This window comes from Physella acuta, unplaced genomic scaffold (genome assembly GCF_028476545.2).
Source record: "Physella acuta isolate Inbredline_101_S28 unplaced genomic scaffold, ASM2847654v3 ptg000446l, whole genome shotgun sequence".
NCBI classification, from domain to species: domain Eukaryota; kingdom Metazoa; phylum Mollusca; class Gastropoda; family Physidae; genus Physella; species Physella acuta.
The window spans coordinates 96,874-111,516 of NW_026731965.1; the positions used below are offsets into that span (position 1 = coordinate 96,874).

Here is a 14,643-nt window from a genome sequence, read left to right on the forward strand (position 1 = left end):
TAGAATAAATCAAGTTTAAAAATGATTATTTAAAAAGTGCTTGATCGGTTAATTAAAGACAGCTACTATTGAAAGTAAAGAGGTGGAAGACAAAAGCACACACCTCTGTTGGAGTACTGCGTAGAGCTTTTCCAAATGGAAGAATGTTTGTGTCATTGTGTGTCATTATGCTACTTATTGAATTAGTTTTCTTTTTGATCACCAATTTATTTCAGCTCTAGTTATAAATCCCAACCCCCTCCCATCCGACCACGAACTTTTTTCTCCCCCTTTTATTTCGTTCCAACTTTTGGAACATCTCTTCCCATTCCTTCCTTACCATCATTACTATTTAATTACTGATTTAATTTATTATGTCTTTAAAAAAAAATGAAATCCTTAAACCCTTATGAATTCATGAAAAATACGTACCAGAAGACAGTGTGTCTATTACTGTTGTAAATATGAACCCGTCTTTGGAAACTTATGATGGAAATGTAACACTAAGGCAAACAAATAGGTAATGTTAGTGTACGCTACAAATTATACGCCTGAGACAAAGTAAATAATACATTTATATAAGCACCATAAACATATTGATCGTGGACAACCCAAGACTAACATATTCACTCTACCTAATGGTGAGTTACCGAAGCCTGTTGAGTTACCAACACTCTGTTGAGTTACCAGTTACAGCTTGCCGAGTTACCAACACCCTGTTAAGTTAACAGCACCCATTGAGTTACCCGAAGCCTGTTAAGTTACCCGCACCCATTGAGTTACCTACAGCTTGCTGAGTTACCAACACCCTGTTAAGTTAACAGCACCCATTGAGTTACCCGCAACCTGTTAAGTTACCCGCACCCATTGAGTTACCCGAAGCCTGTTAAGTTACCCGCACCCATTGAGTTACCTACAGCTTGCTGAGTTACCAACACCCTGTTGAGTTACCAGCACCTCTTTGAGTTACCCGAAACCTATTAAGTTACCCGAAGCGTGTTGAGTTACCCGTAAGCCACACATAATGCCCTACACATTGTCCTGAAGTTTAGTGAAGCACATAAACACGCCAGGGCAAATATGGGTCAAGCTAACCACATACAGCGCTTGATAGTATCCGTACAGTAGTTAGACCTCGCACACTGAAGGAAGGCACAATACGTAAACATGTCTGGTCTACTGTGGACGTTACTTTTACTGGTGGCTGCTGTCTGTGTTAAAGTGTTTATAGTGGACCAGAGGGCTACTCAACACAGGGATTATATGATAGACAGATTCAATGCATCTTACGACTTCATTATAGGTATTATTTTTTTTTAAAGAATTTTTAAGTTTCTCTGATAAAATGTTACTATTAAAAAAACAATATGCAATAGTGTTAAATAACGGAACAGTCATTATGGAGCCACTCTCGTTTAAGCAGAGATCAAGTTAAGATAAAGAGGCCTATACTAAATACGGCGGACAGGGGGTGCTTTTAATATGTGTGTATGTGACGTTAGGTTAAGGCTAATTAATTTTAACTGGACATTTATATGGTTAAAGGCTTACTTAAATATGTTCTAAAGTTTGTCATTTTTACATGGCTACTTATATATATATATATATATATATATATATATATATATATATATATATATATATATATATATATATATATATATTCAAAGTTGAAAAAATTAAACTCTTTTAAATCTTTGAATATCAAATATGTTGGTTAATTTCTATTTATAGTTCTAAACGTTCATGGGAAACAACTTACTTTTTTAGTGTCAAAAGTCGTTAAAAAACAAAAATTCGACAGTAACAAAATAAATATGTAATTTTTATCATCCATTATTTTTCAAACATTACAATTAAAAATTTATTTTAAATTTATGTCTAGTTAAAATGCTGTTTTGAGTATTGAATTATCTATGTGATCTAGTTTAATTTATAAACGGTTTAGCGTTATTAAATATCTTAATTTTTAGAGTTCTCAGTGATTAATTAAACCAGTGTTTCGAAGTGGTGGTATTGGCCGTGTTTTTATGTTTGATTTGATGTGTCTTATTGCAATCAACTTTAATTTTATGGTTGCCTTAAATTTGTATCATTTTTTTCTGTAATCCCAAATTTATTTCAGCTCTACTTACAAGCCCAACCCCCCCCCCCCCTCCCCCTCAGCACACCACGACGATGGGAAAAGAAATCCCTAGAATCATCATTTAATTACACATTTGCATTTTCAGGTTTCTTTTTGTTTTTGTTTTAAAATAAAATTGTAATTAGACGTTTTGTATTAGATGTATGTATAGGCAAACCACTTTAAACGAATGAAAGTAGGCTACAAGTAAGAAAGAGGTATCACTGTTGTAAATCTGTATCAGTCCTTACAAGCCGATGATGAAAACTGTAATACTAAAGCGAACACGTAAGGTAAACTGATGCTGTAAATTGTATGTCTGAAGAGAAAAAGAATTTTTTTTTTTTTTTACTAACACACGTATAGTCTTGATAAACTCTCCCCCCCCCCCCTCTCCTCTTCTCCTACCTCGTAACATTGTCAGTAAGTTTTTGTTCAATACTGACCAGTGATATGCTTGCCCGCGCAGTATAAAAAGTATGCATAGTTAAATATCTCAACTTCAAAACGGGTGTGCGCGAAATTAAATTAAGTTCAACCCCAAATCTTCAGCATTAAGCTTTTAGTGAACATATTTGAACTTTAACTTGAGCCAAAACATAACATGACCTCATTATTCGTCATGTCAGCTTACAGCTATAGCGTGTAGTTATATTTATTTACAGGAAAAAAAACTTTCTGCACTGTGTAGGCCGATGTAGTGTAACAAAAACCTTTGTGCACTGTGTAGGCCGGTGTAGTCTAACAAAGACCTTTCTTCACTGTGTAGGCCGGTGTAGTCTAACAAAGACCTTTCAGCACTGTGCAGGCCGGTGTAGTGTAACAACGACATTTCAGCACTGTGTAGGCCGATGTAGTGTAACAAAAACCTTTCAGCACTATGTAGGCGGATGTAGTGTAACAAAGACCTTTCTACACTGTACCCGATGTAGGTTATCTGAAACACGAATAGCTGATGTTCTGGTTCACCAACTGTGTTATGGATGGTTGAGTTGAAGTACCGAGACTTGTAATGTTATGCTGGTAACTACTGACTTTCGTAGTCTTAGAACGATAATCTTCATCGTAAGATTGGTCAATAATGTGAACGTTGTGGTAGTAATGAATGTATGAGAAGTAAACTAGGATATAACAATTGGGTCTAGGACTTATCCACCCCCGCAGAAATTAACGTACGGATTCATTACCCCCTACCAATTAGCCCTCCAATCCCCCTCCCCCTCCATTCTGAAGAACCTTAACTCTAACCCCAACCACAAATCTATAGCTAATCCTAACCCAACATCAATCCTAACACCAACACCAAATCTATAGCTAATCCTAACCCAACAACAATCCTAACACCAACACCAAATCTACATCTAACCCTAAATCAGACTCTAGCCCTAGCCCTAACTTTAACTGGGTGGAGGGTAGATGACGGGGGGGGGGGGGCAAATGCTCCGTTGGAGGGTAAATGGGTGGGGCTAATTGTTTGGGCGGGGTGGGGGGGGGGAGGTAATATGTCCTGCTCCCATACAGATTACCTACCTAAGCACGAAAATGTTTGTAGCTATGAATATAGAATCTTAAATATGCTGTACAAGTCTCAATTATCTACGTAGTCGCCGCTTTACAGAGCACGGCAATGGCACAATTCTTTTTAAATGGCTTTATAATTAGCCTGCTAAAACTAATTACCCGGTGGCAATTAATTACAATGCTGCTCATAATATCTGGACGGTATTGTGTTGTAACACGACACATTATTGTAGATTAATGACACTAATTAAGTAATGTTTTTTTTTTTAAATCTTACATTCCTTTTATAATTAAAGACTTATTTTTAATAATTATTTTAGATATACTAAAAAACGTATATATTATTTCCATTATTCGACTTTTTTGAACTTGACTTTGGTTTTAGACTACTTGTTACAAGCTTTTATTTAACTCACTTCCTCTGTCGTCAGTCGTCAGTCTGTCTAGATCGATACGCGAGAGTGAAAATTCGGACACTTCTATTTGACCAATACGATTCTCAGTTGGCACGAGGGTCAAGACATGAAGACAATGCAATCTGAAATTAAATTTGACTTAATTGGATGCCTAATTAATCTGTTATCAATTAATTAAAATTTGGACCGAATTAGTAGGCATGTATATCCAACCACACCACACGCGTCATCACGTTCAATAGCTGCGCCATCACGTTCAGTAGGCGCGCAATGGTTTTTAGTCATGTAACTCTATATATATAATTCTCTTCTGGGAGCCGTTAGAAAACAAGCTGCAAGCGCGCCTTGCAGTCCCCTCTTTTCCTCTCTCTCCCTACCACCCCCACCCCCACCCCCCTCACATGGTCGGGTGAGCTGTGGTTCACGCTAAATGTTTACGATCGTAGAGCCGGGTTTGGTGACGGCTAAATTTAGTTTGAAACGATTTTAAACTTAGAGGAGGTAACTAAGAGGAGGCTACCTTCACAGAGGGGGGGGGGGGGGGTGTTAGTGTTTTAAAGCAAATATTTTCAGTGGCAGCATTGGTACTGTCGAATTCACAAATTATGATTTACTGAAAAGTAGAAAAAAAAAAAACTAAATAGCGGCGTATGATACACCGCGGGTCGGCTCGTTGTAAATAAAACATGTAAAGTACTGGAAAAAATTTTTTTCATAAAAAACGTTTTAATAACAAGCTTTTATGTACTAATGCACTAAAAAGTAGAAAATAAATTATAGACTACTATTTAAATAACTATAAAGAAAAGCGCGGGTCTCTTCCTAAACATTAGTAAAGGTATCCAATAGATACTAAAGTGACCCACGCTTTTCTTTCTAGTTATTTAAATAGTAGTCTATAATTTATTTTCTACTTTTTAATGAATTATTACATAAAAGCTTGTTATTAAAACGTTTTTTTTATGAATTGTTTTTTTTTTAATTTCGCTTTGTAAACATTAAAAAAAGTACTTTATTATCACAAACTAACTAGCTAAGCATGTATGGAACTATTGGTTTAGCTTGATACTATCAAACTTAGTAATGTTTAGTAATGTTTTAGAACGGCGTAGCTCGACAATTAAAATGAAAAGTCGTCTACTTTATCATCAGTCGGTGGTGGCACCGCTGGTTGTGTGGTGGCCGGGAGGTTGTCAGAGGACCGTGACGTCACGGTGCTGCTACTGGAAGCGGGGGAGAACGACCTGGGCAACAATAACGTTCGAATACCTGGGCTGGCTTTCCTGACGTTGAACAGTAGTGTGGACTGGGAGTATTACACGGAGCCGCAGGATGGGAAGTATCAGGGACTTAAAGGAGGCGTAAGTTGATCGACGTCGTCTTTTCCAGCTTGTGCCCAAGAGACATGGAGCAGATGAAGTAGAGTGCATCTGTTTGTGGTCAGCATCATGCACAGCGCCTTATTAAACTCATAACTTGAGTCAGTTATTTATCAGAGCTGGGTGGACTCAGGGTGGTCCGGCAGCCATAAGTCAGAACCGAGATCCGAACTCGAGACCTTCGGACTAGCACTCAAACGCTCTACCATTCGACCACACATTCCCTGCATAAGTAGATTGTTCAATAAAAACATTGCATATTTAACACGAATAATTAGAAAGGAAATGAAATGGCCTCCCTCATATAGGTACTTAGTTAATGATATAAAGACAGGGAAATCAGTCAATAAAGAATGTGTTGGTTCTTTAAACTGTAGTATATTGATAAAAATGTTTGGTTTTATCATGCTGTATTATTGTATACAAAAATTACTCTCAGAAAATCTACTGGCCCAGAGGTAAGGTCATGGGCGGTTCTGGAAGCTTAAACGGCATGCAGTGGGTCCGTGGTTCCAGACACGACTACAACAGGTGGGCTGATTACCTGGGAACCACTGACTGGGACTACAGACACGTCTTGCCTTACTTCAAGAAATCTGAGGACATGAACATACCTGAGCTAAGGGATTCAGGTATGGTTTTTTTTTTTTTTTCAAAAACTTAAGTTTTAATAATTAAAATAAGTGAACCTGCCATCGCTAACTTTAAAAAAAGCGGTATCATGTAAAATAACATACTTTAAAATGTTTTTTTTCTTTTAAAAAGTGTATCACGGAAAAGATGGGCCGGTTTCCGTCAATTATGCTGACCATTTGCCTATCGCTGGTCACTTAATTGAGGCAGCAAAATCAACAGGATTTCCGTTCAACCCGGACTACAATGGGGACACTATGGAAGGTAATTCGTTCATAACTTTAAGCATTTACAAATGTTTAGTAGTTTATTGAAATTCGTATACATAAAATAGTCCACCAAAGTCATTTGCTACAGACTTGACCTTTAACCTCTAGGAATATCCTACTCACAACTCAACACAAAGAACAGCGAACGTTGGACAACAAGCCAGGCTTACATCCACTCAGACTCGAGCAGGTCAAACTTACACGTGTCCACTCACTCACACGTCCAGAAGGTCAGAAATTTGTTTTACTTAGGAAATGATGAGTTGATATTGTGTGCCATAATACAGCATTTAGTGATTATGCCAGTAAAATATCCGGGAAGTTTTAAAAAATAGCTTAATTTAAAACGAGAGAAATACGAATAAACAGTTTTAAAATGTTGACACCAAATCAATGGCTACTATCTGTTGTTTCTTCAAATTTTATAGCTAGGTTTGTACTTTAAATAACATAACCCTAAGGATAACCGATAGACGCCGAACTAGAACTAAAGGTTAATTAATTATGCAAAGCATTCATAATTAATATATACATCTTTACCTCAATAAATGAAAAAGAAATTCTATCAATAGACCATTAGAACGTGTAAGCTCATTACACATGTTGTAAAGTAGAAACTTTTTGTTAACAATTTTTCTTTTAGGTAATTATTGAGAACAATAAGGCAACGGGTATCGAGGTAATAAAACAAGGCCGCAAATATATCGTTCATGCCACAAAAGAAATCATCTTGTCTGCAGGGTCTGTAGGCTCTCCACAGATTCTCATGTTGTCCGGCATTGGCCCTAAAACACATCTGGAAAATATGAAGGTATTCGTGCTTATCATACTGGTCACAATATTCCTGCTTACCATACTGGTCACAATAGTTTATAATTAAATTTTTGAAGTAATTTAAAATGTGCTTATAAAAGCTGTATAATAGCTTCCACTCATGTGTAGTGCTTAAGTAAGGACACCGCACGTTAATAGTAGTATAAATCCTTTTTTCTTTATTTTGATAATAAAACTCTGTCAGTATTTAAGGTTGAAAACACTAAACTTGGTGACCTGTGAATCGTTTGTGTGAATGTTTGGTGTAGATTCCTGTTATAGCTGATTTGCCTGTGGGAGAAAACCTACAAGATCATGTTTTGTTTGACATGAGCGTCAGCATCAAACAGCCCTTAACTGCCAGTTTGGAGACGATCGGAAGTTGGTGGTCGATTCTCAAGTACACCTTGTTTGGAACAGGTTGTCTTTTGTTTGAAAAGTTAAACTAATGTCTTATACGTCTATACACATTTGTGATGTAATTTATTGACCCCTCACCCAACACACACAATACACCTCCCCCATAAAATCGTTTCGCTAACCCTTTTACAAGACCTCACAGCTTGTGTAATTTACTGACACCCCGCCTTCCAACACACATTCACTCACCCTTTAAATCATATAGCTAACTCTTTACAGGACCCCTCAGCTCACAATGTGCTTTTTTTATTTACCCTCCCTTTCTACCCCTCCCCCCCCCAGAAACACCTTTTAAATCGTAGAACTAATCCTTTACAGCACCCCTCAGTTCACCATGTTTTATTTATTTACCCCTCCCCCCTTCTACAAACCCTCCCCCACCCCCACAAACACATTTTAAATCGTAGAACTAACCCTTTACAGGACCCCTCAGTTCACCATGTTTTATTTATTTACCCCTCCCCCCTTCTATCCCCCCCTCACCTTTTAAATCATAGAACTAACCCTTTACAGGACCCCTCAGTTCACCATCTTTTGTTTATTTATCCCTCCCCCCTTCTACAAACCCTCCCCACCCCCACACCTTTTAAATCATTGAACTAACCCTTTACAGGACCCCTCAGCTCCCCATATGTCATGCAGAACATGGCTTTTAAGAGCACGACGACAGCAACTAGAGAAAAAGATTGGCCAGATTTGCAGCTACATTTTGTTCATCTGTTGCCACATACATATGCGCTGAAATACAACTATGCTGACCACGTATGTCAACGTTATTATCTCTTTATTTTTAGATTTTTGTTGAATCTAAATTCTTTTTAATTTAAAAATAGAAGAGCCCAGTGCTAAAAGTACTTAAGTCACATTTTTGTGAAAATCAAACCAAGCATTGATCGTTATTCCTCTAGTTTAACTTTATCTTATAAACAAATAGTGATACTGAAGAATTTATTTAATTAGCTCTTCCAAATAAACAAATAAAATAAAAACTTAATGTTTCATAGTAAATTTTAATCTTTGAACTCATTTTTCTCAAAATGTTGTTTTTATGACTTAAGTACTTTTAGGACTAATTCAGTTCATTGCATAGCTCTTTGTCTTCATTTTCCTTCGATATCAATGACACATTGGAACACCCCATATAGTTCTTTCTTTCCAGTCCCTGGAGACTTTATTTGCACCATAACTTAAGTTATTTGTGTTTATTCTAGGTTAATACACAAATGACACCAAGGAACTCCGAGAAGTATGGATTTATGTGTTTACCATCTTTACTTAGACCGGAAAGTAGAGGAAAGATAACTCTGAGATCGAGTGATCCGTTTGATTACCCGATTATCGTTCCTAATTATCTAGACAAGCAAGAAGACGTAGATTTGTTAATAAGGGGTAAATTTTATTTCGCTATCTAGTAAAATTTATATATATATATATATATATATATATATATATATATATATATATATATATATATATATATATAGAGAGAGAGAGAGAGAGAGAGAGAGAGAGAGAGAGAGAGAGAGAGACTTTTTATATATGTACATATAGTGAGTAGAACTACTATGTGTTAACATATTGACTTGCTTAATCTATTTTTAAAAAAGTAAAGAGCTGATTACAATAGTAGGATTAGGAACTTTTTTTTTCCCAAGGTGTTCATGAATGTGAACAGATTGTGAACTCTGAAACAATGAAATCGCTTGGCGCTGAATTCACGGAGAAGGATCCTGCCTCTCCATGTAAACAGCACAGGTTCAAATCCAACGAGTACTGGGAGTGTGTCCTAAGGCTGAGACCACTGACCATCTACCATCCTGTGGGGACTTGTAAAATGGGACCAGACGGTGACTCCACCTCGGTCGTAGATCCACACTTTAGGTACGCTAAATATCGTGGTCAAATCAATAAAGATAAACTTAATTATTAACAGGGACAATTTGTTTTGATATAATTTTACTACATTTATACTGATAGTAATGGTCTTTGATAAATTTTCAGAGTTCGTGGTATATCAGGCCTCCGTGTGGTAGACGCCTCTGTGATGCCATGGATTGTGTCAGGGAACACAAATGCTCCTGTTGTTATGATAGCTGAGAAGGCTGCGGACATGATTAAAGGGAAACAACTACTACCCCCTAGTGATTTATAAATATAACACAATTTATATATAATTTTTTTTTAACTTTTTTGTTACTTTCTATCTTTTAATTAAACAAATGAAGGATGACAAATCTTATAGTGAATTTTTTCATTACATATTTACTGCAGCTTTCATGTGAAAACACTATATGTAGCATTAAGCGATGAATCTACAGCACACGTGTGATGGTCCTCTTTGCTGTGTAAGACTAAAAAATGGACTCTAATACAGACTAGAAGACACGTATTATAGGGCTTTATAAATAAGCAGAGGCGTCGCGAGGAGGGGGCGGGGGTTGGGGACAGCGCCTGGTGACACAATTTAAGGGGTGACACCATGGCAAAAAAATATGAACAATTCATTCAAGAAATATGCAATTTACCAAATGCAGTTAATGAATGATTAGAGTTAATTAACCTGTCCAAATAAGTGACTTTAGATAAACATCTTTACTATTAACTGTGCAGATTTTACAACTGTCACTGGTGGGGGGGGGGGGGGGGGGGGGGGGGGGGGGGGAATGACAACAATTGCATAATTTACAGCGGGAAAAAAGGCTTTGTTGAGTATTTTGAATTATTTAAAAGTCTATCAACGACCGGAGAGAACATATACATAGCGATATGTATACCTTTATATATATATATATATATATATATATATATATATATATATATATATATATATATATATATATATATATATATATATATATATATATATATATATATATATATATATATATATATATATATATATATATATATATATATATATATATATATATATATACTAGCGTACCCGTCCCCCGCGCGTTGCCGCGGGATAGAAGAAAGTTTGACGAAATGTATTAGAAGGATTTCACCCACGCGTTACCAATCATATGTTCTTAGACGAGGGACCTTTTTTTCCAAAAGTGAGTTATTTAAACGTAAACAATGCCTGCGCTTCTATCATAAATATCGGGACACGGGTTTACCTACACTACCGCATGAAAACATTGAGTGTACATTAATCACTGACCGAAATAATATGGTAGAACACACTTCGGTGACCGCTCATGAGTCAGAGACGTAGAGGGGCGCTCTCAGGGCCCCACCCCCCGATTACACTACCGCATAGGCCCGGCGTACGACCCCTGGCTCCTTAAAACTAACAGGCGCCATCGTGCCAAATAGCATCCTGTTAATAATGATGCAGATTTCGTCATTCGCTCAAGTGACACAAATGAACAGGATTTTTTTCTTTAACACGTAAAAAAATTATTTGACGTGTTTTAAACATCAGTGTGACTGATGCAATATGCTAGCGTTACTAATGTCTATTATTAGATGCTCGATCTCAATTTCTGACTGGATTATCTAATAATAGATGCTTATTGCATCATTCGCAAAGTGACGAAACTCTACTGTAGGCTCCTCATATTCAAAAAGTTTTTATTTCATCTTTCGCATGGTGACGAAACTGTACAGAAGGATTTCCTCGCGTTACAAAGTTATTTTAGAAGCCTGTTGTAGTGTTAACGCTGAATATAGTACTAATTTGGGCAATGGTTAGGGTTTGGGCTCTGTTATAACTTGGATTTGGGTTTGATTAATAATATGTAATGGTTGGCTTTCAATTTCCTAAGGATGTTTTAATAAACAACCTAATACTTTAGGGCTACTACTTTCCGTAGCCTAACACCCCTTTTCAGAAGATTCCATATTCATTAAACAGGTTTGTCAACAACAGAAATTTCACCCCCCCCCCCCCACCCCCAATTCTAAATGTTTGAAAAAAAAATGAAAAAAATTCTATCTACAGCACGTGGTGTTCCCAAGCGGTCACCCATCTAAGTACTAACCACGCCAGACGTTGCTTGACTTCGGTGATCGGACGAGAACCGGTATCTTCAACATTGTATGGCCGTAGATATACAATAACAAAAAAGTAGTATTTTATAATGATGTCTACATGAACCTTTTGACATAAGCAACACGCACTAAAAAACTAATATTCGTAGATTAAAAATAACTCAAGAAAAATAATTTCAACCTTCGTCTTCTATTTATTTCTGAAAAAAAAAGTAAAAAATACATTTTTATCAAAAAAAAAAATTTAAAAATAAATAAAAATTTCAATCTACAGCACGTGGTGTTCACAAGCTGTCACCCATCTAACTACTAACCACGCCAGACGTTGCTTGACTTCACGTGTTTCTAAAACCTTCAAAACTAATCTGGCATCCCTTTTTACAAGCTTTTATTTAACTCACTTCCTCTGTCTGTCGACAGTCTGTCGTCAGTCTAGATAGAAACGTAGGAGTGAAAATTCGGACAGTTCTACTTGACCGATACGATTCACAGTTGGCACGTGGGTCAAGACATGAAGACAATACAATATGAAACTAAATTTGACTTAATTGGATGCCTAATTAATTTTTTATGAATTAATTAAAATTTGGACCGAATTAGTAGGCATGTCTAGCCAACCACACCACACGCGTCATCACCTTCAATAGCTGCGCCATCACGTAATGGCTGCGTTCAAAAACCATTGCGCGCCTACTGAACGTGATGTTTAGTAGGCGCGCAATTGTTTTTAGTCATGTAACTCTATTGTAAATAAAACATGTAAAGTACTGAAAAAAAATTCATAAAAAACGTTTTAATAACAAGCTTTTATGTAATGATGCACTAAAAAGTAGAAAATAAATTATAGACTACTATTTAAATAACTATAAAGAAAAGCGTGGGTGTCTTCCTTAACATTAGTAAAGGTATACAATAGATACTATAGTGACCCACGCTTTTCTTTATAGTTATTTAAATAGTAGTCTATAATTTATTTTCTACTTTTTAGTGCATCATTACATAAAAGCTTGTTATTATAACGTTTTTTATGAATTTTTTTTTCACGATGGTTTGATCTGTTCTGAAACCCATATTTCTCTCAATAATGTAAAAAACAATAAATTGTTTCCTTTTCCGCAGTTGAAACTCATATTTCAGAAGATTTCTTTAATACTGCATTATTGAACAGTGATGATAAAATTAAACTCCCCTTCCCACCCCCATTCCCTTTCCTTGTCGCATCAAAATATACTGTTGACTTTTTTTTTTTAGCCTGACAACGCGATGTTGTAAATGACACAACAATGTCACAGGTTATGTAACATCAGATACTTCATTCAAAAATGTTATGTAACCAGGCATAAGCTGGTCTCGACTTTGTGGGTTGTGTTTCTAAAAAACTCATAATTATGTCCTATCATCCCTTTTTTTCACAATTTTTTATCGGTTCTAACACCCCTACTTTTTTACTTAATTTTCTACACGCGCATGTAAAAAAATGTCTTAATATTGGTATCAAACTAATAGACTCTTCCTATAAGAGGTGTGTTATAATGAAGGAATCATAGTATTATTACCTACAGTAATTTGGACAAGGATTAGGGTTAGGGCTATGGTATAACTTGGATTTGTGTTTGAATAATAATATATAATGGTTGGCTTCCAATTACCGATCGATGTTTAATAAACAATCTAATAGTTTAGGTCTACAACTTTCCGTAGCCTAACACCCCTTTTCAGAAGATTCCATAATTCTTTAATAATTGTGCCAATCACAACACAATCAACCCCCCCCCCCTTCCGCCCTTCTATCTCGTTCATGAAAAGTGTTCACACTTTTTAAAAGTCCAACAGCTAAACATCGGAGTCGTGGATGACGTAACAAGGTCACAGGTTACGTAAAATCAGTTATGTCTTTATAAAGTGTTATGTAACGGTGTAGTCGGTTTCGAATTTGTGAGCTGTTTTTCTAAAACACTCAAGAATGAAGTCCTGTCATCCCTTTTTTCACAATGGTTTGATCGGTTTTGTCACCCCTACTTTTTATTAATCGATTGTTAGTTACGCGCACTTTTAAAAAATCTCTTAATATTTGTATCAAACTAATAGACTCTTCCTAGAAAGGGTGTGTTATAATAAAAATAATCTCGGATTATCACCTACAGTAATTTGGGCAAGGATTAGGGTTTGGGCTTTGTTCTAACTTGGATTTGGGTTTGATTAATAATATGTAATGGTTGGCTTTCAATTTCCGAAGGATGTTTTAATAAACAACCTAATACTTTAGACCTACTACTTTCCGTAGCCTAACACCCCTTTTCAGAAGATTCCATATTCATTAAACAGGTTTGCCAACAACAGAAATTTCACCCCCCCCCCCACCCCCAATTCTAAATGTTTGAAAAAAATGAAAAAATTCTATCTACAGCACGTGGTGTTCCCAAGCGGTCACCCATCTAAGTACTAACCACGCCAGATGTTGCTTGACTTCGGTGATCGGACGAGAACCGGTATTTTCAACATTGTATGGCCGTAGATATACAATAACAAAAAAGTAGTATTTTATAATGATGTCTACATGAACCTTTTGACATAAGCAACACGCACTAAAAAACTAATATTCGTAGATTAAAAATAACTCAAGAAAAATAATTTCAACCTTCGTCTTCTATTTATTTCTGAAAAAAAAAGTAAAAAATACATTTTTATCAAAAAAAAAAATTTAAAAATAAATAAAAATTTCAATCTACAGCACGTGGTGTTCACAAGCTGTCACCCATCTAACTACTAACCACGCCAGACGTTGCTTGACTTCACGTGTTTCTAAAACCTTCAAAACTAATCTGGCATCCCTTTTTACAAGCTTTTATTTAACTCACTTCCTCTGTCTGTCGACAGTCTGTCGTCAGTCTAGATAGAAACGTAGGAGTGAAAATTCGGACAGTTCTACTTGACCGATACGATTCACAGTTGGCACGTGGGTCAAGACATGAAGACAATGCAATATGAAACTAAATTTGACTTAATTGGATGCCTAATTAATTTTTTATGAATTAATTAAAATTTGGACCGAATTAGTAGGCATGTCTAGCCAACCACACCACACGCGT

At 36.2% G+C, this 14,643-nt stretch overlaps 1 protein-coding gene and 2 non-coding genes across 3 annotated transcripts; 1 reads left to right on the top strand and 2 right to left on the bottom strand.

Moving 5' to 3' along the window:
* Positions 1–1,115: 1,115 nt before the first annotated feature.
* LOC131943197 (alcohol dehydrogenase [acceptor]) lies at positions 1,116–9,769 on the top strand. The gene is made up of 11 exons (XM_059303207.1): positions 1,116–1,282; positions 5,194–5,402; positions 5,860–6,052; positions 6,186–6,317; positions 6,431–6,552; positions 6,966–7,133; positions 7,405–7,555; positions 8,169–8,317; positions 8,767–8,944; positions 9,211–9,436; positions 9,557–9,769. Exons 1-11 carry the CDS (start codon positions 1,147–1,149, stop codon positions 9,705–9,707), a joined length of 1,815 nt encoding a protein of 604 aa, XP_059159190.1. The 5' UTR covers positions 1,116–1,146; the 3' UTR covers positions 9,708–9,769.
* A 1,726-nt stretch (positions 9,770–11,495) lies between these two features.
* LOC131943212 (5S ribosomal RNA) lies at positions 11,496–11,614 on the bottom strand. The gene has a single exon (XR_009386867.1). It is a non-coding gene; the product is annotated as a 5S ribosomal RNA (ribosomal RNA).
* A 2,338-nt stretch (positions 11,615–13,952) lies between these two features.
* LOC131943209 (5S ribosomal RNA) lies at positions 13,953–14,071 on the bottom strand. Its single transcript, XR_009386864.1, has one exon. It is a non-coding gene; the product is annotated as a 5S ribosomal RNA (ribosomal RNA).
* Between the last annotated feature and the right edge of the window lie 572 nt (positions 14,072–14,643).